Source organism: Phodopus roborovskii, unplaced genomic scaffold (assembly GCF_943737965.1).
Source record: "Phodopus roborovskii unplaced genomic scaffold, PHOROB, whole genome shotgun sequence".
Lineage (NCBI taxonomy): Eukaryota > Metazoa > Chordata > Mammalia > Rodentia > Cricetidae > Phodopus > Phodopus roborovskii.
The window spans coordinates 27,894,076-27,920,255 of record NW_026126469.1 but is presented as its reverse complement, the minus strand read 5'-3'; the positions used below and the strand labels follow the sequence as shown (position 1 = coordinate 27,920,255).

The window sequence follows — 26,180 nt, the reverse complement described above, 5'->3', positions numbered from 1 at the left end:
TGTGTGCAAATACACACACAGAGGCTATATTTCACACATTGGTGTTATCATTTTCCTCTGGGACTTTGGAGGAAGAATCTTGGTTTTTGCTTTTTTTTTTTCCTTGCCCTCATCCTGATCCCCAAGAAAGATTTGAACTGGAGGTAATAACATGCAGCCATTCATTTTTGTGCATGTTGCTTTCTTTGCAGAGTACTTAGTTAGCCTTTGCATGTCATGAATGGCTTCTAAATTTAATGCTGTTTTCTTCTCAGAACCTAGAAGAGTCCCTAATAATGAAGCTGAGTCTCATCAAAGTCGTTAATGGCTGTCGTCTAGGAAAAATACAAAACCTGGGCAAAGCAGGCGACCACACAGTGGACATTCCAGGCTGTCTTCTGTACACCAGGACTGGCTCTGCCCCGCACCTGACGAATCACACACTACATAATATCCATGGGATCCCAGCCATGGTCCAGCTCACACTGTCAACCTTGTGAGTGCTGAACCTAACCTTTCAGGTATCCAGCCCTTATGTGCAGCAGAGAGGAAGGTTTCTTTTCTTTTTTTTCACATGCATAACTTACAGATTTTAAAAATAAAATCAGGAAAAAAAGTACTAGATATTATACAACATTTGATCCTAACCCGGAACCACAAGCCCAACCTGTCTGTTAGCGATGCTTTGCATTTCCTTCAAACTTTCAGGCCCTTTCTATTGTTCCTTGTGTGTAAGAATAAATGGAGTTAAAATGTACTTTTGTATAGAGGTTTAATAAGGATCAGGAGAAACAAATAGGCTGAATAGACATTTATTCAGGGAGAAATAACTTACAACATAGACAGATGAACACCAAAAGGTTCCTGGTCCTAAGCATGCCTCCTTATGTTCTCCTGTCCCCGTGCTGCAAGCAAGAGAGCTCCCAGAGCCCCCTCCTCAGACTTAGTTCCCCCAGGTCATGTCCGCCCCTGTCCCCACCCCAGTGGGCGTGGTCTGTGCCACAGGTGTGGACAAAGTCCCCTCTGCACCCATAGATGCTGGTACAACTGTATTGAAATGAGATAAATCCAGTCAACTCACTTTGTTAAGTACAAGCTGTGTTTAATAGAAACTGTTGTATGATCAAGTAACTGAGTTATTGTGTTAATAGTGATTTCAAAGGAACAAGGAAAAGGAAGAAACTCCAAGTGTTCTGAAGCAGTTGTTCTGTTGGTTTTTCTTCCCATGTACCACTGGCAAATTGCATACCTTCATTTTAACTAATGACTCCCACCCCTCCCCTCACCCCCGCTGGTGGGACATCTTGAAAAGCAGTGTGCTTTGCTGTTAAGGAGGCATTCACTGTGGTGTGGCTTATTTGGGTGAGGAGAAGAGGACTTCCAGTGTCACACAGAACAGCTAAAGAACAATTCATAACTATGCCGTGCACTGTCTGTTTTTCTTATAGAGCAGAACATCATGAAGTCTTGGCAGAGTATAAGAAAGGGGTTGGAAGCTTTATAGGTAAGGACTATTTAAATTATAAGTATGTGTGATTTGTGATCATTTAGAGTTTGTTGGTCCTGCCGACTTACTGTGATTCCCTCATATGTTTATTTATCTCTTCTTTTTCTTTAAAAAAAAAAAAAATAAAAGGATCATCTAAGGCATCTAAGAATGAGGCATTGGGGGTTGAAGGTTCAGAGGGAAACGTGGTTCTTGATGATTTGTAGAGTCAGGGTTATATACATATATCTTGACAGACCACAGGAACATGTAACCTGCTCTGGGTACATGTGAAAGGGGGTCAGAATAAAGAAGAATTCTTGATGAAGATGATGAGGGGCATCTTGGCTGGATTCGGGGAGAATGGGTGTTAGCCAGGTTAGGGTGGACCCTGCGGTTGTGGTAAACAAGTGTGGGGCCAACACACACCCCTATTGTGAGCAAAGACTATAGCAGAGGCCATAGGATATATGCACTCCGGGACTGTCTCCTCATGCATGAGCCTCATTCATAAAGAAGAGGGTTGCAGTCATGCTCTGGTAGATTAGTATTATCTTTTGTTCTGGAAGTAGGACTTTAGGTACAGATACTGTGCCCATTTAGTTGGAGGGAAACCTTAGTTGTGGCAGCTGCAGATTGGCCACTTTCTCCTCAATTCCTCCAACATCTAGGCCTCATTAAGTAGCGGACTCCTGTATCCTTGGTCATCTGTTCTTCTGCTTTAGAAGGAAACTGCATGATACCTCTCTAGATCAGAAGAGGGAGTTATGAAGTCTAAGTCTCCATAGGCGGAGAGCAGTTGTAATTATTAGCTTTCTTTTAAAATATTATTATAAGGTGTGTTTTGTTTGTCGCGCTGTGGAACATTTGTTTAATCGTGTAAAGATGTGTTGCTTTTGCTTATGCTGCATTTGTTTAACTCTGTGAAGCTGTGATTCTTTGCCTGTGTAAAACACCTGGTTGTCTAATAAAGAGCTGAATGGCCAATAGAGAGGCAGGAGAAAGGATAGGCAGGACTGGCAGGCAGAGAGAATAAATAGAGGGAGAAATCAGGAAGAAGGAGCAAGAGCACAAGGAGAGGAGGATGTAAGGAACTAACCACCCAGCCAGCCACGGAGTAAAAGTGAAAGTAAGGTATACAGAAATAGAGAAAGCTAAAAGCCCAGAGGCAAAAGGTAGATGGGATAATTTAAGGTAAGAAAAGCAGGCTAGAAACAAGCCAAGTTAAGGCCAGGCGTTTATAAGAATAAGATACCCTGTGTTTGATTTCTTTGGGAGCTGAGTGGACCCCCCCCCCCCTCTGAAAAGAGCCATGAGTAAAGGAGTAAAAACAGCAGCAACGAGCTTTAAAGTTTACAGGCCTTTCACTAAGTGCCCGTGGCTAGCATGCATGTATATGGTTTACTTTTCATTTTTTTAACTATTTTATGTGTCTGAATGTTTTGTCTGCATGTATGTGTGTGCACCACGTGCATGCATGTTGTTCATAGAAGTGAGAAGAAGGTGCTAGGTCCCTTGAAACCTGAGTTACAGATAGCTATGTAACCCGGCACACAGGAGAGGCCAGCTCCATCCCACAATTACTGATGTCCGTGGGGGATGTCTTGTAGCCCTGCCATCTCTGATAATCTGAGGACTTCACAAGCTGCACCTTCACCAATGGCCTGGCCTCTCTTCAGGAGCTCCAACCCTGTCACATGGTACCAGTCCTGAGCTTCTCTTCCTAACCCCCAAAGTCCTGGTATTTCTACACAGTTCCTCTCCAGGGCTCTCATAATGCCAAGCTCTTTATGGCCTCTTTATGCCTTCAAAACCAGTACCATGTGGGAGATTCTTACAAAGTTCCGCTGCTAGCATGAGATGCTGTCTTGGCCCTGTCTGGACCACTGCTTCTACCAGTTGACACCCTGGTGACTTCACCTCTGATGCTGATTTAAGGAATCACTGCTAATTTTTCAGTTCCCGCTAACCAGCACAGATTGTCCCAGTAAAGCAAAGGTTTCAAGTTAGCAGTTCAGGTGTCTTATTAATCATAGCTCACTCTTCAGCTCCATCTGACCAGAACCACAGATTCTCAAGTCAAAGTATGGTAAGAATGGCCCCCATAGAGTCTTTGAGGAACTTCACAAGCCAGGCCCCCACTGTCTACATCTGTCCTCAGCATTGTCTTCCAGGTTCCCACAACAGCTCACTAAGCTCCAAGCACACAGTGACTGCTTTCCAGCCCAAAGTTCCAAAGTCTTTCCACAGTGCTGCCCAAAACAACATGGTCAGGTCTGTCTCAGCAGTATCCCCTGAACCTGATACCAGTTTCTGCCGGAGTTAGGATTTCTACTGCCATGGTAAAGACACTTGAGACCAAAAGCAACGCAGGGTTGGAAAGGCTTTATTTAAAGGCTTGTGTATCCTGGCAAAAACTGAAGCAGAGGCCCCGGAGAAACTGCGCTCTGCATGGCCTGCTTAGCTGCTTCAGTATAGAGCCTGGGCTCACTAGCCCAGGAATGTCACTGCTACGGTGAGTGGGGTCCTCCATCATCAATCATTAATCAAGAAAGCGCCCCACAGTGTCATGCAAGCAGTTTCTCGATTGTATTCCCTCTTCTCCGATATGTCCAGGTTTGTGTCATGTTGGCACAGTGTGAGCTTTTACATTTAATTCTTTTAGGGTAGAGGGTCTCAAACCATTTTCTTCCTTTTCACAGGCCCTCTCTAAATCCTCCATCAGGTTCCAACTGTTGGCGGGGATTAGGGTTGCTTCATCTACCAGCACATGTGGGCATGCTGGGAAGCTTTTTCCCATAGCACCTTGAACAGTTCTTTTTGTGTCTATACAGGCATGCCTGAATCGCTCTTCTACTGCTCCTTGCACGATCCAGTCAGCCCCGGCCCAGCCGGCTATGTAACAAATAAGGTGTGTTCTCAGCCTTTTCCCCAGGAAGTCCAGTTATGGTGGCCCTCAAATGCTAGTATGATTCCTTCATGCCCTCTATTTATGTTCATGATTTTAGCAGACTGTGATGATTCATAAAATTGAGAAAGGCTGCTTGAAGATGAGTTAAGTTCAGAACAGATTATCAGTGTTTTTATGTTGTTGGTAAAACGTAGAGCTGTGGTCCTCAAACTATGGGTCTCGACCCTTTGGGCGTTCGAACAACCCTTTCACAGGGATCACATATCAGATATTTACATTATGATTTGTAGCAGTAGTAAATTTACACTTACGAAGTAGTTACAAAAATAATTTTATGGCGGGAGGTCACCGCAGCATGGGAACTCATGTCTCCAGCCGTAAGGAATCTCCACGTCTGTCTGTTTTATTTCCTTTTTATTTTCATGTTATTCTTATTAATTCCTCATCTCTTGCTCCACACAGTCTGTGTCTGTGTGGGGTTTTGGAGGTCGAGTGGAAATGACTATTTCCAAGTTCATGGCAATTCAGGAGGCCCTGCAGCCAGACTGGTTCCAGTGTCTCTCAGATGGGGAGGCGTCTTATGCAGAAACAACTTCCATAAAAAGGGCCAGGAAGTCTGTGGATCGGTCCCTTCTGTTCCTGGACAGCTGTTTGCGACTACAGGAAGAGTCTGAGGTGAGGATGCGCCTTAGCTGTTCCTCCGCCTGCTTCCCTGCTCCTCCATTCTTTGTCTCTACCTGTTCCTCTTTTCCTTTGCTGAACCCAAGAAGTTTCCTGTTGTGGAATATTATTTTAAGGTGTGTTACTTTATTTTAAGGTGGAACATTTGTTTAACGGTGCAGAGATGTGTTGCATTCTTTTATGTTGCATTTGATTAACTCTGTGAAGCTATGATTCTTTGCCTGCCTAAAATACCTGATTGGTCTTATAAAAAGCAGAATGGCCAATAGCAAGCAAGGCAGGAGAAAGGATAGGCAGAAAGAATAAATAGGAGGAGAAACCTGGGAGGAGGAGAAGGGATGAGAGGAGAGGAGAGGAGGGCACCAGCGGCCACCCACCCAGCTAGCCACAGTAAGAGCGAAAGTAAGGTACACAGACAAAGAGGAAGATAAAAGCCCAGAGGCAAAAGAAGGGATAATTTAAGATAAAAGCTGACTAGACATAAGCCGAGCTAACGTGTACATTTGTAAGTAAGAAAATGTCTGGGTTTTTTGGGGAGCTGGGTGTTGTCCCTTCTTCCCCAAAGAGCCCAAGAGAGTAAAGAGCCAAAGAGTGATTTTTAAAACTACATACTCACCAATTTATGAAACTGCCCCTGACACTTCCAGGAAGTTCCAGTCCTCCTTTGTTACCCCTTTAAGTTGTATGTGCTATGCTGTCGCCCCAGCCATACTATACAACACCAATCTCTTTATGCATTTGCTTTTATTAAGCTGTGGACTGCATGCCAATTTTGTATCTTTATCCTATAACAGAATGTCTGACATAGAGGAAGCCAATAGTGGAGTGTTAGGAGCTGATGGAGATGAAGCTGTGTCAGTAAATCACAGCATTTGAGAGCAGAAGAGGCAAGGAAGCAAAGGAAGTGATCAGTCATACCTGGTGGCTCGTCCCTCTAATGCCGACAGTCAGCACATGGGATGCTCAGGCAAAGGGGTTGTGAATTCAAGGCCAGCCTAGGCTATCCAGAGAGGCCTTGTCTGGAAAAATCATTGGGGCCAAATTTGGGCTTTAGCAGTAAAATTTATTTTGGCTAATAAGTTTAATTAGGGGAAAGCTCATTGCTAACCTGAATAGAACTTGGTTTGTAGGAGTCCAGCATAGTGATTTTGTTACGGACCTGGGTGGTTGGTATTGGCTTACTAACCAAGTTTGTCGTATTTGTAACATTTGCTAAAGGAATGTGGCAAAGATGATTAAAAAGTCCAAGTGAGTCTTGAGCCCCGCTTCTGAGTTCCTGCAGTCAGCCTTAGTAAGTGTTGGGCCCCCTTTCTGTATCCAGAATGCTTATATCTTGATATTAATAGTGCCTCCTTTCTTAAGTGTTCCATTTTAAATAGTACAGTACACAACCATCCTTCTTATATCCGCGAACGGGAGTTTCCTACACAAAGCTCTGATGGAGGGAAGGGGCAGGCCTAGCCAGCCTTCTGCTCTGTGCATGTATACATCTTTACCTTTTTCTGTGATTCCTTCCTCTTGGCTACTGGATTTTACTCTTTATGGTTTGCTTGCTTTCTTTTTTTTGTTCTTGTTTTTTGAGACAGGATTTCTCTGTGTAGTCCTGGCTGTCCTGAAACTTGCTCTGTTAACCAGGCTGGCCTTGAACTCAGATCCACATGCCTCTGTCTCCCAAGTGCTGGGATTAAAGGTGTTGCACCACCAGTGCCTTGCTATGGATCTTAGTACCATTCAGTACTGAAGCTCTGTAATGTTCTGTTTTAGTCTCTTTTTTTCCCCTCAGATAATCTCTAGGTTGGGTATAATAAGTGGTTTCTTCCAAGTGGTTTGAATTGTGCCAGTGCTCGTTGTATTTGCTGTGGAAGCAGGAAAAGGACATGGTGCCACCCTGCCAGACATCTACTGAAGCAGTCTGGCTTTTGTTTGGTTTGGAGACTTTTAATGGCTACTTCTATTTCCTTGGGTCGATTTAAATTGTTTATCTGTTCTTAATTTAAATTTGTTACATGGTACCAAGAAAATTGTCCATTTCCTTTAGGATTTTCCAATTTTGTGGAATATAGGTTTTTGAAGTATGACCTAATGATTCTCCGTATTTCCTCAGTTTCTTTTATGTCCCCCCCTTTTCATTTCTGATTTTGTTAATTTGGGTATTCTCTCTCTGCCTTTTTGGTTAGTTTGGATAAGGATTTGTCTATCATGTTGATTTTTCTCAAAGAACCAACTCTTTGTCTCATTGATTCTTTGTATTGTTCTCTTTGTTTCTATTTTATTGATTTCAGCCTTCAATTTTATTTCCTCTCATATACTTCTCCTTGGTGAGTTTGCCTCTTTTTGTTCTAGAGCTTTCAGGTGTGCTGGCAAGTTGCTAGTGTGGGATTTCACCAAATTCCTTATGTAGGCATTTAGTTTTATGAGCTTTCTTCTTAGCACTGTTTTCATAGTGGCCCACAGGTTTGGGGATGTTGTACATTCATTTCCATTCAGTTCTAGCTAGGTAGTCTTTGATTTCTTTATTTCTTCCTTGGTGATTCAGTTGAGCATAGTCCAGTTTCCATGAGTTTGTAGACTTTTCTGTAACTTGTGGTGGTGTTGAATTCTAACTTTAAGCCAGGGTAATCTGATAAGATACAGTGATTTAGTTCATGTTATTCTGTATGTGATTTGCTTTGTGACTGAGTACGTGCTCAATTTTAGAGATGGTTTCATGAGATGCTGAGAAAAGGTATACTCTTGTGTTTGGGTGAAATGTTCTGTAGATGTCTATTAAGTCCATTTGAGTTGTAACATCTGTTAGTTTGCTTATTTCTCTGTTAATTTTCTGTCTGGCAGACCTGTCCATTGGTGAGAGTGGGGTGTTGAAGTCTCCCACTATTAGTGTGTGGGGTTCTATGTGTGATTTGAGTTTTAATAATGTTTCTTTTATAAATGTTGATGCCCTTGTATTTGGGGCATAAATATTCAGAATTGAGATTTCATCTTGATGAATTTTTCCTGTGATGAATATGAAATGTTCTTCTTCATCTTTTTTGATTAATTTTAGTTTGAAGTCTATTTTGTTAGATATCAGGATAGCTACACCAGCTTGTTTCTTAGGTCCATTTGATTGGAAAAGTTTTTTCCAACCCATTACTCTGAGGTAATGTCTGTCTCTGAAGTTGAGGTGTGTTTCTTTTATGCAGCAGAAGGACAGTGCTGTTTTTGTATCCATTCTGATAGCTTGTATCTTTTTATAGGTGAATTGAGTCCACTGATACTAAGAGATACTAATGACCAATGATTGTTAATTCCTGTAATTTTTTTGGTTTTGTTATTGGTGGTAGTGTGTGTGTGTTTCCCTTACTTGGGTTTTGCTGGTGTGAGATTATCATTGTGGGTGCAGCTAACTTCCTTGGGTTGGAGTTTTCCTTCTAGTACTTTCTATAGGGCTGGATTTGTGGATAGGTATTGTTTAAATCTGTTTTTTTTCATGGAATATCTTGTTTCTCAATCTATAGTGATTGAAAGTTTTACTGGGTATAGTAGCCTGGGTTGGCATCTGTTGTCTCTTAATGTCTACAAAACATCTGTCCAGGACCTTCTATCTTTCAATCTCCCATTGAGAAGTCAGGTGTTACTCTGATAGGTCTGCCTTTATGTGTTACTTGGCCTTTTTCTTTTGCAGCTCTTAATATTCTTTCTTTATTCTGTATGTTTAGTGTTTTGATTATTATTTGGTGAGGACTTTTTTTTTTGGGGGGTCCAGTCTATTTGGTATTCTGTAAGCTTCTTGTACCTTCAGAGGCATGTCCTTCTTTAGATTGAAAAAGTTTTCTTCTATGATTTTGTTGAATATATTTTCTGTTCTGTTAAGCTGGAATTTATCTCCTTCTATCCCTGTTATTCTTAGATTTAGTCATTTCATGGTGTCCCAGATTTCCTGGATGTTTTGTGTTAAGAATTTGTTGTATTTAACATTTTGCTTGACTGATGAATCTATTTCCTCTAGTGCATCTTCAACACCTGAGATTCTCTCTTCTATCTCTTTTACTCTATTGTTCATGCTTGCATTTGTGGGTCCTGATTGTTTACTGAGATTTTCCTTTTCCAGAATTCCCTCAGTTTGTTTTCTTGATTGCCTCTTATTTCAGTTTTCAAGTCTTGAACTGTTTCCTTCACCTGTTTGTTTTCTTTGTCTTTCTTTAGGGGATTTATTGACTTCTTCCAATTTTTTGTCTGTCTTTGCCTCTTTCTTTAAGGGAATTTTTCCTTTCCTCTTTAAGGGCCTCTGTCATCATCATAAGGCTGTTTTTAAGGTCATTTTCTTCTGCTTCATCTGCATGGGGATGTTCAGGTCTTGCTGTTGTAGAACCATTAGGTTCTGGTGGTGCCACATTGCTCTTGACGTTCCTACACTGTCGTTTGCTCATCTGGGTTTGGGATAATGATTGGTAGGGGTGTTGATTCTTGGGATGTCTTTGTTGGATGGGTCTTTTGTTCCTTTCATGTCTGTTTCCTTTACTGTCTTTTGGCCTGAATGGTCAAGGGTTCTAGTAATTGATTGGTTGTCAGCTTTAGTAGCGTTGTCTCAGCTGAGGTTTGTGGGGTCGTCCAGTTCTTCTGGCTAGTGCACGCTTTACTTGAACCTTGTTCTTCCAACTGGTGTGGGTTGTTCCTATGCCTATGGAGTCTGTTCTTCCAACTGGCGTGGGTGATGCTTGTGTCTCTAGGGACTGCTGATCTTGGGGTGGTTGGCCAAGGGGTGATGATGGGTTTTGGTGGGTTTGGGCCGTGGAGTGGGACTTGTAGGTTACAGTGGCAGTGGTGGAGCAGCCTGCCCACAGGACTCTAGCCTGCTGCCTTGCTGCTGGCCAAAACATGTTGTTTTTATAGTGTTCTTTAGCGCTCTGAAGGTTCTTGGGGTACACCATCACCCTTAAACATTTCAGTGAGCTCTTTCTGTCTTATTGGACTTCCATGCAAAGTTCATGCAAATGTAAGTCTGAGGTTCTTGTAGTAGTTTTAAAAGCATTTGATTCTTTCCTCTCTCAGGCCCTTCAGAAAAGTGTGGTTATTGGAGTGATTGAAGGTGGAGATGTCATGGAAGAGAGGTTGAGGTCGGCACGAGAGACAGCCAAGCGGCCCGTGGGGGGCTTCCTTCTGGACGGCTTTCAAGGGAATCCCACACTCACAGAAACCAGGCTGCACTTGCTGTCATCAGTTACCGCAGAGCTGCCAGAGGATAAACCAAGGCCAGTGCTGGATTAGGATGCAGGTCACCCTCCTGGGAGGTAGCAGGGGTGCTGGTGACAGTGTGATGTTGTCTACACAGGGTGTGCTTTTCATGTCTTGATTATGTCCTTCCTGTCTTATTCCTGGCCAGCGGGGCAGTTTCCATTGAGATTCCTCTCCTGGCTTCAGAATGTAGAGGGGGAGAGTTGGCATGAGATTGGTTGATTTGATTCTCATAAATGACGACAAATGTTACCCTGTATCCTCTCACTATTGAACCAAATACAAACACTTTTTTTTTAATTTTGTTGTAACACGGTACCTGGAGACAAGTGTAAAGTCACGTGCCACTCTAGTTTAAATCACAGCATGTTGAAATCTGCAGTGCCTAGGGCATGAGGGTGTGCTCTGTTAATAAGGACCTTCAGGAAGTTTCTGCCTTTGCGACAAGCAGTGAGTGGCATGTTTTGTTTCTTGAATTGATCTAACTAGTGGGCTTGGTTCTTTTGTTTACACATATCTCAGTACTGCAGTGGTGACAGAGATGAGAGGATCCCTATATTCTGGGTTTCAGAACAACTGGTGTCACACTAGTGCCTAAGTTTTCTTCTCTTCGTGTATTTAATTTTACTTCTGTGGAGTCTTGTGTATTCCATTCTGGCTTCATACTTGCTATGGATCTCCAGCCTCTGCTTCCCAGGTGCTGGGATGACAGGCGTGTACCATTGGCTCCTGGTTTATACAGTGCTGGGGATGGAGGCCAGAGCGTTGTGCATGCTAGGCAAGCACTTCACCAACTGAGCGATAGCCTGCCTTTTCTTGCTTTATTAAAAAATACGGACACCAAAACAAAAAACTGTAGGTGACCCTGAAGGTCCTTACAGTGAATGACAAATAAAGCAGCCACAGAAAGAGGGCTTCTACGTGTGATCTCACTCTTGTCGATTCTGAAAATTGTCCCTCTCCTTGAAGTCAGGCTACAGTGGTGCTTGTCAAAGGTTGGGGAGAGCAGGAGCAAGGAGGGTGGTGGGCAAAGGATGGATACTTACATTAAGTCAGAGGAGTAAGTTCAGTGGGTTTGATCTGTGGCCTGATGGCTATGGCTCATGTGATAAGTTATTGAAAACTGAACAGAATGTGAATCAAATGAAGTGTTGTCACCAGAAAAATGGTAATTGTATGAGATAATGCTGTCTTGGCTAGAATGACCCATTTCTACAAATTCCAAAATAAATTGTGAAAAATACATACAATCTTATAAGTCAGTTTTAAAAAGGTTTGTTTGTTTGTTTAGTAGTCTTTTATCCTTAATGTGAATATTCTTGCCTTTTAACCTGTGATATATTGGAAAATTTGGCTCTGAGATGCTATTTTGTTCTCGAGGGCTGTAGGACAGGATGTGTGTAATCCTAGTACTTTTTGAAAGCCAGATATAATCGCATGCATGTATCTTAGAAACAGCTAAGTGAATCACACCTGTGTACATGGATGTGAAGATTCCCCCAGAACAGGGTCTCACAGCCATCCTGCGCATGTACACACACACACACCCCAATTTTTAACATCACCCCCTTCACTGTGCCACAGACGGACAGCTCAGCATGAGCTTTTCTAGTCATTTTTCTGGACTTTTTGTGCTAAGTGTTCACAGATGTCTCTTTCTGAATTTGAAAGCTGGGATTGTTTTTCTCTAAGTGTGTAGAAATGCCAGCTTCAGTTGGAGTGGAGTTCTGAAACTCAGAGGACTTGAAGGAGGCTGTAGTCAGGAAAGTTGGCATACATATAAGGGTTCTGCTTGTTTAATATTATATAAGCCCATTTTAAAAACTCTTAAGAAATCAGAAAGTATGAAAGCGTTTCTCCTCTAATTCATGAAAAGAGCTATGGATAGAACAACAAACAGTAAAAAAAAAAAAAGAAATAGTTGCAGCTAGCCAGTCCTAATCATGTACATCTCTGCATCTTGCTTTCCTGTCAAAACCTGCTGGAAAATTATTAATACTCCCAGACTGCCGTAGCCCTTCCCTTGAAAGACAGCATTTTATTTCCCAGTGCAGACTTTCATTAGCAAAGAAAATAAAAGGAAAGCCAGCTAGAGTCTTAGACCCTGAAGTTCTGAGAGCAAGAGGAACTCTTGAATGAACCTGTAAAGTATAATCAAAAATGGAGAACTAAAGCAAATTATATTCCTTTCCAAACATCTGTGCAGTGTTTAGACAGGGTGTAAAGTTCAGCTTGTGACCAGGGAGGTGGATCAGAAAGATGGGAATGGAAAATGTTAGAAATGATACTATTTGCCTTTCAGCTGCCTCCTCTGGCCTCATGATGATGTGTGGGAATCTTTATAATTGCTCTTGGTTTGAAGTAAGACAACCAGAACAGGGATGTAAAGGAACTACCCAAAGTGACACAGCGATTAAATAGCCAGAGGAACTGGGTGTCAAGCACATGTCCCTTTCCTTCAGAGTTCCAAGTCCTGCCTCATATTACGGCCCATGCCTGCCACCCCGAGCTCGAGCTCAGGGACTGTTTTCATGTCCCGTGGATTTGGAAGCATTCTCTGATTTCTTTCCAGCCATTGCCTCACATCAGTGTTCTCATGACTGCCTTTCCAGGCTCATCTGCGGTGTCAGCCGGCCAGATGAAGTGCTCGAGTGCGTGGAAAGAGGAGTGGACTTGTTTGAGAGTTTTTTCCCGTATCAAGTGACCGAGCGGGGCTGTGCCCTGACTTTCACCTTTGATTGCCAGCTGAATCCTGAAGACACATGTGAGTCTTTGGCGTTCACCTCACTCTTAGCTTTCCAGTTTCTCCTATTTCCTGTGACTTTTTGGTCCAAGTCACAAGGCACAAATAAGTTCACGTAGCACCAGCCTTTCATTATAGGTCCATCTTGATTTCTTCTTTGTGTTCCCTGGGATGTTGGCACCTAGGGCAAGGCACTTAATACTATATGTGTAGGACGTTAATATTAGGATCTGATTTTTGTGGTGAACAAAAACAAAGTCTCCTTTGTTCACAGCCCGAATAAAAGAAAATTCAGAGTTAGTCATGATGAAAATCTAAGGGAAGGAAACCTTTGAGCAGCTTAGTGAAAGTTAATTTGTTTTTTTATCCACAAAAGATTTCTTGTCTCCCTTTTGCAAGCCCCATGCAATTAACTTCCAGGGAATCTCACCGCCATTGGATCCTTGTGTCGCCTTTTGCTTTTCTGGGTTGTTTTTACATACTGAGATATGAAAGCTACTTTCTTCTGCTAATATTACTTTGAAGTGATGCTCTTTTCTTTCATTGTTTGTTCATTTCAAAGTCAGGACAAGCAATTTCAGATTCTGCCACACATGGTAGTGGAAGAGGGCCTGGGTCACAGACCACGGGCTACTTACTCCCTTGAAGCATGTCTTCAGGGGTGAGTGGCCCACACAAGACCGTCCAGCTTGTAGAGAAGGGCTTCCCTTTCAACTCTTTAATCATGTCTGTGTCTGCGTGTACTATAAAATCTGGAATTTTAAAGAGAGTTGTCAGCTCTCCCCCAAATGACAAGGATTTTCTACAATTCCAAAGCTTTATTGTGCTCCCATCTCTGCACACAGTCCGTGTGGACAATTCCATAGCATTTTTGTACGTAGTTGTGTTGTGTTGCTTACTAAAATTACCCATCTAGAACCATCTGGCTATCTTGGAGCCACACAGATTGCTATCATTCCTGTCCTGAATGCCTCCTCTCTACTTCCTGTGTTCAAGGGAGCTGGATTCCTCTAGGGTAGCTGGTCTTTGTCTTGCAGCTCAAAGAAATATTCCTGCATTAAGCAAGGAGCTCAAGGATACTGTGGGTTCCTTGGAGGGCCAGAGTCTCCAAACAGAAGACATAATTAAAAGCATGTTCTACATTAATGTACTTGGAATATGTGCTATCACAAAGCCCAGTTTATTTACATGTCCGTCCTAATAAGTCATAGGGATAACCTCCCCCGTTTTGTTGTTTTTAACTTTTTAATCATTCCTTTATATATGGTGGACTTAGATCCATGATTAGCTTGGACTTGGTTAGATATCTTCAGTAGTCTTAATGGTATAGATAATAGTCTCAGCCATCCAGGAATGTACTGTTATTTGTTTTTTCTTAGGTGATTTTCTTAGGATAATTCTAAGAATGGAATTATAGGGTCAAAGGTTGTGAAATTATAACTAGAATAAAATTTTCCAGTCTTTATCTGATTATTCAAGACTTTTTATTGGTTTCCCTTCAGTATTGCAACAAAATGGAATCCAAGAAGAAATAAAATGCTTGGACCAAATAAAGGAAATTGAAGCAACTGGGTGCAACCAAGAAATGACATCATTTGAAATTAATCTGAAGGAGAAAAAGTAAGAAATTTGGTTTTGAAGTTTGGGTTTTGAATTCTGACTTTTTAATTTCAGTCTGAAGTTTATGTAACTGTTCCCTTTTCAGTTTATGACTTTGTAAAATATTTATAGTTGGACATTACTTAGGCCTTCTCAAATATGGTTCCAAAAAACCTTTTTTCTACTTCAGATGACTTTGGGTACTTTGTCTTGTAGGAACACTAAGCTAAATAACTATTGCTTTAGAAAAACTGTCAGAAAGAGGCTGAATCCATTGCTTGATTTCTTTTTCTTTTCCTGATTACTTTTAATAACAGCAGCAAAATAAGGATTGCAAAGTCAAACATAGTAGAGCTTTTTGTACAATGAAAAGAGCTAAGTCCCCTTGGTTATATTCAGGTTCTAAATGCACTATCAATGAAGAATGGACTGAGGGAGTCATGTTGGGTTCACCATTAATCCCAGCACTTCGGAAGAGGCATGTGGAGCTCTGGAAGTCTGATTTGATCTATCTAGCAATCCAGGCCAGCTGGAGCTACATAGGAAATCTTGTCTCAAAGCAAAAACAAAAAGAAGAATGTATTGAGTTGTCTTGTAACTTCGCACTTGATGAAAAGTGGTAGTCACCAGTCTCAGTGCATGGTTTCTCTGTGAGTGTAGCACCTGGTGTATTTGGTTTATACAAGGAGATGTTTTAGGGGTTCTGACTTACCATGGCTATCCTAAGTATAGACCTGAGAATTTATAAAAGAATATAAAACCCAGACTTCCTGTTTATATTGTATTGTAGTTTCTTCATTGTGGGGTCTGAAGTGATAACATCTACATCTTTTAATACTTTCTTTAAAGTAGCCAAAACTATTATTTCCTTTCAAACAAATATTAGGGTAATATAAACGCTTACTACTGAAATAGCCTTTGCATTGTAGATATAATTGGAAATTGTAGTATGCTTATTCTTAGTGCTAGGTTGAAGTTTTGGGGACAAATTCTACTACTGCATTTGATTATGTGACCTTGGAAAAGTCATGTACCTTAGTAGGCAATAAAAGATAGGTATAATAATTAGTGTTACCTAAGTATAATATTTAGTGTTACCTAAATATTATGCATATAGTATCTAGGTAACACAAGTCTAATATCAGGGTTAAATCCTATTTACTTTTTTTTTTTTAATTTTTTGCTGTATTGGCTCCTTTAATAACTTTCACAATTCCAGGGAGGTGGGCTGTTAATATCTTTGTTCATGAATAAGAAACACGTACATAGCTGGATTTTAAACAGCATGCTCAGTTGAGTTGCAGAGCCCAGACTCAAGCCCCTGAGCAAAGTATCCTTCCAGAGCCCTCCTAAATATGCAATAGCGGTCTACATCTTTAAAAGGATAGGATAGTCAAAATGGTCATTTCCAAGAGAAGATGTAGACATTGGCTAAAGTGGTAGATGTGTGAAGCTTTGTAAGCATTGATAAGTAATGAAGGCTGTGCAGTGGCTACAGACACTACTCGGGAGTGGAGGAGTGTCATTTGCCCGAAGAGCATTTCCTAACACCATGTGCCTTGGCACTGGTAATGCTCGTGATGGATGAGTGACTATTGTGAATGTCTCCGGCCCCAGATTTATAAGGTTGTGTCTGTCAGCATGTCTTAAGCTCGCTCTTGCTCTCTCTCCCAGGTACCAGGCAGATTTTAGACCGATCGTGAGCGGGTGCTCCTGTTACTGCTGTAAGAATCACACACGAGCATATATCTACCATCTGCTGGTGACCAACGAGCTCCTGGCCGGTGTCCTGCTGATGATGCACAACTTTGAACACTACTTCAGATTTTTCTGCTCCATCCGGGAAGCACTGAAAAGTGACACGCTGGCACAGTTGAAAGAACTCATCCACAGACAAATGTCTTGAGAACTGGAAAATGCAAACTGGTCTTGTCTCCAAAAACAGTAAAGACTAGAGAACTGAGCTTTTAGTGTTTATGATAGGGAATGAAGATCATCTGCCTCAAAGTCCCATGGGAGTGTGGAGGAAGGAAGGCTTTCTAGAGATTGCAGTGGACCAGACTGATCAGAATGATTTGAGCCATAACTTTTACAATTTTCTAGGCTATTCCACTAGTAGATTCATTTAGTTGAAGACAAGAGCATTAGATGTGAGAGTTTTGAAAGGATGATGAGGTTCTAGGAACTACTTAGATGGGTGAGTGGGGAAGACTGTGTGGGTAGCTTGTCATCTGGAGGCACAGCTGTTGCCTGGGGAAGAAATCAAACTAATTTGAAGAAGGGTTTTTTGTTTGCTTCTTCTCATGCTCTCAGGGGCTTTTGGGCAAATGTAGAAACAGGTTTATGGAGAATCTCTAAAATCTTTTTAGGGGACAATTTCATGTTAACACGTTTTGATTTAGTAAAACAGAATGTCCCCTCCAGGGTCCAACTTGTCCTTGTTTAAAGAAAAAAACACATGGCAAATACTAGGTGGCATTGACAAGGCCTTTGATCCCAGCACTCGGGAGGCAGAGGCAGGTGGATCTCTTGAGTTTGAGGCCAGCCTGGTCTACAGAGCCAGTTCCAGGACTGGCTCCAAAGCTACAGAGAAACCCTGTCTTGAAAAACAAACAAAATAAGCATGGCAAGACAATCTGGTGGTAATTCATCAGTCAGATAATCCAGGAAAACGTTGTCATGAAGATGGTCTTGGTTCAGAACCCTTCATGACTTTGAGGAACAGCACTGCATCAGGGGCTTTCAGTTCACCTGGGAGGTATCTGGGCCCTTCTCCTCAGCTGAGGATCGTGCATTGACTGACTCCCTACTCTTCTCTCCCACTGTGATTTCTCCTACAGATAGAAACAGTTCTGCATAGTCTATCTCCCGATCAACGCTGATGTTCATTTTCTAAGTCCTCGCTCTGTTTCCCAGGTGAAACTCTTTCCTCAGGCTGGCAGTATGCACAGACCAGCCAATAGGCCATCTCGAACTCCTGTGCCAAGGTGTGCTGGGCGGGAGGTGATCCACTGTTTTTTTAGTGCATCAATATGTTTGTTCTGTAGTTTGAAGTGTTTGGTGATTGGCATCTGCAGGCCCTGAGGCTGGTTGTCCATCCTGGATTCTTTGTGATTCTATATTTTTGTTGGTGGCATGACAGGTAGTTTTTTGTTTTGTCTCATTTTGTTTTTTGTATGTGTGCTTTTCTATATTTATCAATTTTTCTAAGGAATACATAAAACATATATGTATATATGTAGTTTTTATAAAAACACAATTTAAAGTACTCATTTTTTTTGTAGGTACAAGAAATGCATTTCTTATTTTATTGGCTTAATTTATAGTGGGCATTACTGAACATTGTATAAAGTAATTATGTAGTTATTGCATTTTTATGTTTTAGAAACCCAACTTTGTTTTTCCATTTAGTGGTATAATGGCTTTTCACGGATGCAAAGGATACTTACAGAAACAGGGTTTCTGTTCTCAGTGATCTGTATTGAATGTACTTTGTACTTGTTTATGTTTGTATTCTTGGTCAATACAAACCTATTGAAGGAGTACTAAGAATCCATATAAATTTATGAGTTTTATTTATGTCCAAAACACTGAAAATTCTGTTAAACATTGTTCAGGTCCCTAGGTCTTTTTCTTATTAGCACATTTGAAAAATTCTTTTATGTTTTAAATGTGTTTTAAGAGCAATGGCCAATAAACATTTTTAATTAAAAAAGCAAACAAAAACCCTCTACTGTGTTGACTTTTTGTTGGTGGTAGTAAATTTAGTAAAGTATTAAATTTCCATGGTACAGGGACTGTCCTAAAGGTTTCTCATGAGAAAAAAAATCTTGCTCCAGATTTTCTCATTTATTATCTAAAGTAGTTTTCATGTTGGATTTAAAGGAATGTTAATAATATACATTACCTGCCTGTCTACATTATATAATTAGTGGCTCTAAGGCCGTGCTAATGCACAGTAAAAATAAGTTTAGCCCAGTCTTTGGGGCAGTTTTTAACATCTGTGTGTGTTTACAAATATGTCATGACTCTTATGTGACAGAGGACAGCTTTCAGGGGTGGTTCTCTCTTTCCACCGTCTAGGCTCTAGGGATCAATCTCAGGCTGTCAGGCTTGGAGGCAAGTGCCTTTACTCCCTGAGTCACCTCAGTGGCCCCCTTTGGAGTGTTTTGGCAGACAACTTAGCAAATGCTTTCATAGTTCATTGACCCTAGAGGTATGTCTGTGAGGAGCTGTTGTCTCGTGCTTTGAACTGAGGTTCAGTAGAAGGTTGTTTGAGCCTTTCTGGAAGTTTGCCAGCAATTATGTCACTTCTCAACTCCCAGGTTTAATTCTAGCTTCCCCTGAGTAATGCACAACTGTTCACCATCGTAGCAAATTCTTAGTTATGAGTAGGAATATTGATTGGCACCTGCCTGTGATCCCAGCACTTCAGAGACAGTGAAAGAAGATTGTGAGTTCAGGACCAGCCTGGGTCACATGGCAAGAATCTCTGTCCACCATCCCTCCCTCCCTCCATTTTATTTTGACTTGCTTCTGGGTTGAGGCTGTAAGGCTGAAACGAGACTATCCCAGTGGGAAGAGGTGGCCTGACAGATGTGTCCATGGTACCATGCTGAGGCCTACAGGTGTTTAACAATTGTCAGCCACCAACCCCACAGCCCTGCCACAAGTTGAGACTAGTCACATGCTGAAGATGGCTAAAAGGGTTTGAAGCTTTGAATAGCTCAAATTAATGCAGTGCTGTGTTGGCTAGTCTTATGTCAACTTGACATAAACTAGAGTTATCTGAAAGGAGGGAACCTTAATTGAGAAAATGCATCCATAAGATCCAACTGTAAGGCACTATCTTAATTACTGATGGAGGAGAGTTTAACCCATTGTCAGCCCATTGTGGGTGGGGTCCCCTCAGGGCTGGTAGTCCTGGATTCTCTAAGAAAGCAGGCTTAGCAAGCCAGTAAATAGCCCTCCATGGCCTGTGTAACACCCCCCCCCCCTCTCTTCTAGGATCCTGCTTTGTTTGAGTTCCTGTCCTGACTTCATTCTGTGATGAACAGTGCTGTGGAAGTGTTAGCCTAATAAACCCTTCCTTCCCAACTTGCTTTTTGGTCATTGTGTTTCATCACAGCAACAATAACCCTAACTAAGACAAGTGGTCAGTGGGAGATGAGGTTTCTTATACATTTGGGGACAGGGATATTTTGTTACTCTCTGCAGCAAAGTAAAGAGAAAACATTTTTAAGCCAACACTATATGTAATTAAAGCCATTTAATAAAAAGTTCAAACAAAGACCATCAAAGGGTCTAGGCTAGGATGTGAAGCAACTATCTTATCAGGGATTTTTTACCCCCATGGAGCAGCATGAAGTTAACTGAGAAATGCAGTTAAGTGGCCATGCTGTACCTCCCTGATTAGAAACAGGCTGTTCTCTGCAGTTTGATTAGTTGTGCTTGTCACTATGTCCTGTCTGCTTATTAAAACTTGCAGTGCTGTGCGTCCCTGACCTATACACAGGGAGCCTAGAAGGTCACATTTGACACACGGAACAGCTCTGAGCAAGAAAGGATATATATGATTTATAGGCTTGGTAGAATTGATGTTCATTTTATTTGGTTATTTTAATTTTCATTGTATGTGTGTGTGTGTGTTGCACATACACATGCTCACACAGCGTGAGTGTGCAGGTCACAGAGGACAGCTTGTGGGAGTTGGCTCTCTCCTTTCTACCACATGGGTTCCAGGGTTCGAACTCAGACCAGCAGGTTTGGTAGCAAGCATCTGCAGCCCCTGAGCCATCTCACCGGCCTTGCAGCTTATTTGAAATACTGCTTGGAATCGCCTTGGTTTCTTTTTCAACCTTCACTTCCTCATTTTATACTTCTGTCTTCATGAGGTTTTACCAGATTTTAGGAGACAAATCCCAAATAACAGCACAAAGAAAGATGAAGCAAGTGAGACAGGGAAGAAATGTGACAGGGAAGTAACATGTCCTTGTTGGATATAACAGTCCTGGTTTATGCTGTGGTCCAGGGAATTCCTAATGGCACTTCCTTCACCCTCAGAAGTGCCCTGTTTGGACAAGTTATATGCTCACCGAAGTGAGTGTGGTAGAGGTGACCAAGCTGGAGAGCAGGTGGCCATCTAAGCTGCGCAGCTGCTACCCACCTCTTGCTAATTGCTGCTGAGTCCAGCGCCATCACACATCCCGGTCTTTTAAGAGAAGCCAAAAATCTGGGTCCTCACACTTTTTAAATGTTGCAGCAATTAAAAAAGAATAGTCTGCTCTTTGAACTTAATTTGGGAATGGCTAATTTGCAAGCCGTGGCTTAAAAATCTAGAAAGGTGGTTTTGGTATCTGCCCACGTGTGTGTGCATGTCTGGCAAGATGGCTTAGTGGTGATTGTACTTGCTGCACAGAGCTTGGCAACGGAATTCAATCCCCACAACTCATGCGCAAAGGTGGAAGGAGAAGACCAAGTCCACAAGGTTGCCCTCTGACCTCCACACACTACCCAACAATGCACAGAAAGCGCGCACACACACACACACACACACACACACACACACACACACTCTTGAAAAAGGAGATTAACCCTTGTGTGAGGGGCTGGAGATAGTTCGTTTGATATAGTGCTTGTCCAACATGCATGACCCCAGAAGCACATAAAACGGGGCATGGTGGCACACCTGTAATTGCAGTACTTGAAAGGAGAATCAGGAGTATCAGCAGTTCAAGGTCATCATCAGCTACATAATGAATTCTAGGCCAGTCTGGAGTACACAAATTTGTGGATGGTAAGTTTTAGGTCTTAAGAATGAAAGTCTAGCAGCTGGTGTCCTTTCCTTTGAAGGGCATTTTAGTCTACTCAGGCAGCTCTAACAAAGAACCAGAGACTGAGTTGCTTTCTCATGGCTAAAAGATCAATGTGGTGACATAGTTGGGTTCTAGTGAGGATCTTCCTCCAAAGGGATTGTCTTACATCTTCATAGAATAGAAGAAAGACTAGAAAGCTCTCTGGGGTCTCTTTTATAAGAGCACTAATCCCATTCATTGAGACTGACCATTGTGTCCTAGTGACCTAAATTACCTTCCAACATTCCAGCCTCATTTGCAGCTGGGACTCCAACACATGGCATTAGGGGTGACTTGAACATCCTGCCCGTGAGGACTTAAGATTGCACACAGTTTTTCTAGTTACCATGTTGGCTTTCTTGCATCAAAACTGTTTTTAGTTGGGCCTGTGCCCTTCCAGGGTCAGCATCCATTTCCTAGGACTCATTTCCCAAGGATCCTTACAAAACCAGCTGTCCCAAGAACATTAGCATCCAGCTACAACTTTCAGCATCATAATGTGCCCCAGCAGGCACATTGAGAACCAATTACTATTTGTCAAGTGAGCAAACATCCTCAGAATAGTCCAGGCCTTATCTTGAGAGGTTAGCCCACGATGCTGGTTAGGAGTAACTTGCAAGCTAGGACCTGAGCACAGTGGTAGTTTTATCCCTTTATACTAGGCAAGCTCCCAGTGACCTGGTATATTACTTTTTTTTTTTTTTTTTTTTTTTTTTTTTTTTTTTTGCCATTACTCAGTTCCACTTCCTATCATTACCACCTTTTAGAGCCGACCTCAAAGCAATTTCCCCTGCTCTGGCAAGAGGAGCGCACAGTGAACTTTTCTTTTGTTCGCCTTCCTCACGATCCACATTTGAAGCCGGGCTGAAGTTGCCAAGGAGTTCAAATGGCCCCATGCTCTGTATGATTCACAAGGATTAACCACCCTCTCTGCACTGTCTTCCAAATGCTTGCCTCTTTCCCTGAGTACTTCTTCCCTGCTGTCTGTTCCTTTGTCTGTGAAACACATTTTCTCTTATTATCACCTTGTTCCCTGCCCGCTTCGGATGGCTTCGGCTCATCTCTTAACAGAATCAAGATGTTGCTATTAACGGTCTTCTCTTTTTTAACAGCTTAGAGTCATTTCTTTATATTTAGTCCTTTCCCCCCCCCCTTCCCTCCCAAACCACATAATCATCTCTGCTTCAAATAAAGTTTTATGGCCATTTCATAACCATGGCTTTATAGTTGCTATCCAAAAAAGCACAAGAGGAGGAGATAAAAGAAGCAAAGGGAGGAAAAAAATAAAATAAAAGGTGAAGGGGTGAAGGCTACTCCAGTAATTGAGAAACCAGGCCAGCATCTTCTGGACGCCCCTGTGAAGGATTCCAGGGGACCTGGGTCCTCGGGCCTGTGAACTGCAATCTTGGTGGTCTGGTGAAGCTTCCCTTTAACTTTTATGGGTGGATAGGAAGGTGGTCTCTCCTCCGAGGACCCGTTTTCCTTCCAAGTAATTAAAACACTGTCTTAGAATTCTCCCAGTATCATCCATGTTGGCCATAAATCCTTCCACAGAATCTAATTACATGATAGATTAGAGTTTTGCAAATCACATCCCCCCCACCCAAGCTAAAATATTTACCCATATTTCCTAGCATTTCTATTCCCTACTCATTTATTTTTATTTTCATTTAGCAAACTTAAATAACATTTCCATCACAATTCCATTTATTGTTCCCTATGATGCCAGCTGAAGAAAATACAAACGATGCAAATAAACTCTGTTCCCACATAGTAATTAGACACCCAACAGGAAGAGAGTGGCAGTGTGCTCAATTTTTGTCTTTACTAAAACTCTTTATCTGATTTTGGTTAGACTCTCCAATTTCATGTTTTTTGTTTTTTTTTTTTTTAAGTCTCTTCCAGTCGTGTAGAAAAAGATCAGTTTTACTTTATTTTTGCACTTGAATATTCAGCCACTGTTCCACAGATCCAATATGCCCAGAGCCAGACTTGGTGTCTGTTTTCCTTTATTCACACAAGTTCCTCACTTCAGCTACTTGCCCATGTGCATAGCTCCTGTCTTCCAGTCAAATCCAGATGGGAAAGTTTATTCCTTAGATGAATAATACAATACCCAGAAAGGATAGGTACAAGACCTTACAGGGAGGGGATAGGATTTAATGACGAGCTCAGAGTTAAAGGTGTGACTCAAAGATTACGGCATCCATGAGTGCTAATTAACTGTTAGTTCATGAAAACTGGGCCACCTGGGCGATGGGCTTTTGGGCATGCCTGCGGTGAGAAGGCCTACCCACTGTGGTGGCAGCATTCCCTGGGCTCAGATGCTTGGCTATATAAAAACGGGGGGAATGGGTCAGGCACAGGATTCATAACTCCTGACAACTTGACTGGATACAGTGTGGCCAGCTGACCTAACTCCTCATGCTATGACTTCTCCACCAGGAGGAACTCTATAAGCTTGAGCCAAAAGAAAACCTTTCTCCTTTACATTGCTTTTTCAATCGGGATGTGTTATGAGAGGAAATGTAATTAGGATCCCATCAGTTCTGCCCTCATTCTCTTCCCTGCCATCTCCATTCTCTCCCTCCTGTGGTGTTTACTAGTCACCACTGCTAGTCTAAGCTCTCACAGTTACCTTCACTAAGCTGTCCCACAGTAAAAGCTGTCAGTGGCTTCCAGTACCATCCAGACCAGCAGCTGAATTTCTGGGCCTCCCATAATCTGGCTTCGCCCACTTGCCATGGGCTTTCCTTCTCTTCTTCTTCCTTATCCTACCCCTCCCCGTTCTTCAGTGCCCAGCCTAAGAACCAGACCTCCCACAGAACCCTGCTTTTCGGGGAGCCCATACTTTCAGAAAGGGAGGCTTCTCTGACTTTCCTTGTGTGTTACAGGCATTAGCCACATGTCATACACCACATGTTCAGGGCCTCAGTTCTGTGCCTGGTCTCCCCCAATGACTGTCAGCTGTATGAAGAAAAATTCCTGGAGATTTTCATGGCAGCCCTACTTCCCAGCTCCCCACCTCCAAATCGCTGTTTGTAATACACTGTCCACAGAAATCAACAGTGCATATCTGGCTAATTTTCTTGTCTATAAGATGTTCTCCATTCTTGACTCATTGCTTGCCACATTTCCCTTTCATTATAGCTGCTTCAATACTTCCTAAGCACACCGCTTACTCTGTTGCTCATCGGAACCATGTAGATCAGTGGTTTTCAATCCGTGGGTCATGACCTCTTTGGGGGTTCAGCCACCCTTTCACAGAAGTTTTCTAGGACCATTGAAAAAAATAGATATTTACATTATGATTCATAACAGTAGCATATTCCAGTTATGAAGTAGTAATGAAAATAATTTTATGATTGGGGGTCACCACGATGTGCAGAACCGTATGAAAGGATCACAGCATTAGAGAGCTTGAGAACCACTGCTCTAGACTACTAGTGTCATTTCCAATCATGGAGGAGGAGCTGAAGCTAACAGACTTGCTCCAGGATACCAAACAGAATTCAGAATTCAAATTCAACACCATAATGAGGAAGCTTGGGTTTTTCCCATTTCATTCTTTGGCATCCCTAAATTGTGATTTGTTACACAGACAGAACATTCTCTGTCTCTTAAGAACAAAGGCCAGAGACAGTGAAGAGGTCATGGTGATTTATTAACTGTCCTGCATCCCGTTTTAGCCTCAGAAAACTGCACTGCATTTTGATGATAAAAGGACTTCAAATGACCCAGAGATGATCATTTCATTTTGGTCAAAAGCTCATATATTTACATATAAATGAATGGCAAAGGGACATTGAAATTTTAGGGATGGGGGAAAATAAGAGTTTTCCTTCTTGTCAGAATAAGGCTTCTTGGTGACACACAGAATGTGACCTTTAGAGGCAGAAGGAATGTTACAGATTATCAAATATGCTCCCTTGTTTTACTGAGGCAGAAGCAGGCCCAGAGAGTGTGACTAACGCAAGGCCCTACAGGAAATGACAGACAAGGACTGGAAAGGAGAGCCCGGGTTTCTTTCTCTGTCTCAACCCTTCTGCAAATGCCACCCCTACTGCCCCCTTGTTATACACGTGGTGGTTTACATGCATTCCTGTTCCTGCCTTAGCAGTTTCTTAACCTATCCAGCTCCCAGGCGCATAGTGATTTTTAAATGCAGGAACATTTCTGTTGTAGATACATTTTAGGAAGTCTCACTATCAAGGCTATGGACATTATGTGATTTGACAAGTCATACCCCTCAAAGTCTAGCCTAAAAAGCTCTTGTAGACCAATCCCTTTCCTGTGCATCATACCGCTTATAAACTCTTCCCTGGCCCAGGCCCTCCCCACTTCTTATGATAAACTCTGCATACTTGGTGTGAGTTTCTGGCTTTTATCAGGAGACAGGAATGAGTGTACATCAGAGTTCATCCTCTAGGATCTCATCAGATGATCCTTTTTTTTTTTTTATCTTCCATGGAATCTTGATGGTCTTTTGATTTTGTCCCAACTCTTTGATCAGGGACGTTCCACTACCTTTCCACAGTTAATGCTTAGTAATGCACACCTCTCACTGGTCTCTGATACCCCTCATTCTTTCATTTTTCCAGTCCTGTGAAATTTAGTCATTTTTGTGCTAGCTTTTGATCACTGTGACCAAAAGTTCTGGCATAGACAATGTAAAGGTAAAGAGATGTTTTTGGGTTCAAGATTTCAGAGGAC

At 42.0% G+C, this 26,180-nt stretch overlaps 1 protein-coding gene across 1 annotated transcript; it reads left to right on the top strand.

Annotated features, from left to right (window-relative positions):
- The first annotated feature begins 228 nt into the window (after positions 1 to 228).
- Positions 229 to 17,123, top strand: Qtrt2 (queuine tRNA-ribosyltransferase accessory subunit 2). The gene is made up of 8 exons (XM_051191510.1): positions 229 to 475; positions 1,428 to 1,483; positions 4,300 to 4,376; positions 4,839 to 5,051; positions 10,089 to 10,288; positions 12,884 to 13,035; positions 14,517 to 14,634; positions 16,288 to 17,123. The coding sequence occupies exons 1-8, from the start codon at positions 237 to 239 to the stop codon at positions 16,517 to 16,519; spliced, it is 1,287 nt and encodes a 428-aa protein (XP_051047467.1). The 5' UTR covers positions 229 to 236; the 3' UTR covers positions 16,520 to 17,123.
- The last annotated feature ends 9,057 nt before the right edge of the window (positions 17,124 to 26,180 follow it).

Coding starts and splice junctions, on each gene's coding strand:
- Qtrt2 (XM_051191510.1), top strand. CDS start 237: ATGCTGTTTTCTTCTCAGAACCTAGAAGAGTCCCTAATAATGAAGCTG. Junction 4,377..4,838: donor CCGGCTATGTAACAAATAAG/GTGTGTTCTCAG, acceptor TGCTCCACACAG/TCTGTGTCTGTGTGGGGTTT. Junction 14,635..16,287: donor ATTAATCTGAAGGAGAAAAA/GTAAGAAATTTG, acceptor TCTCTCTCCCAG/GTACCAGGCAGATTTTAGAC.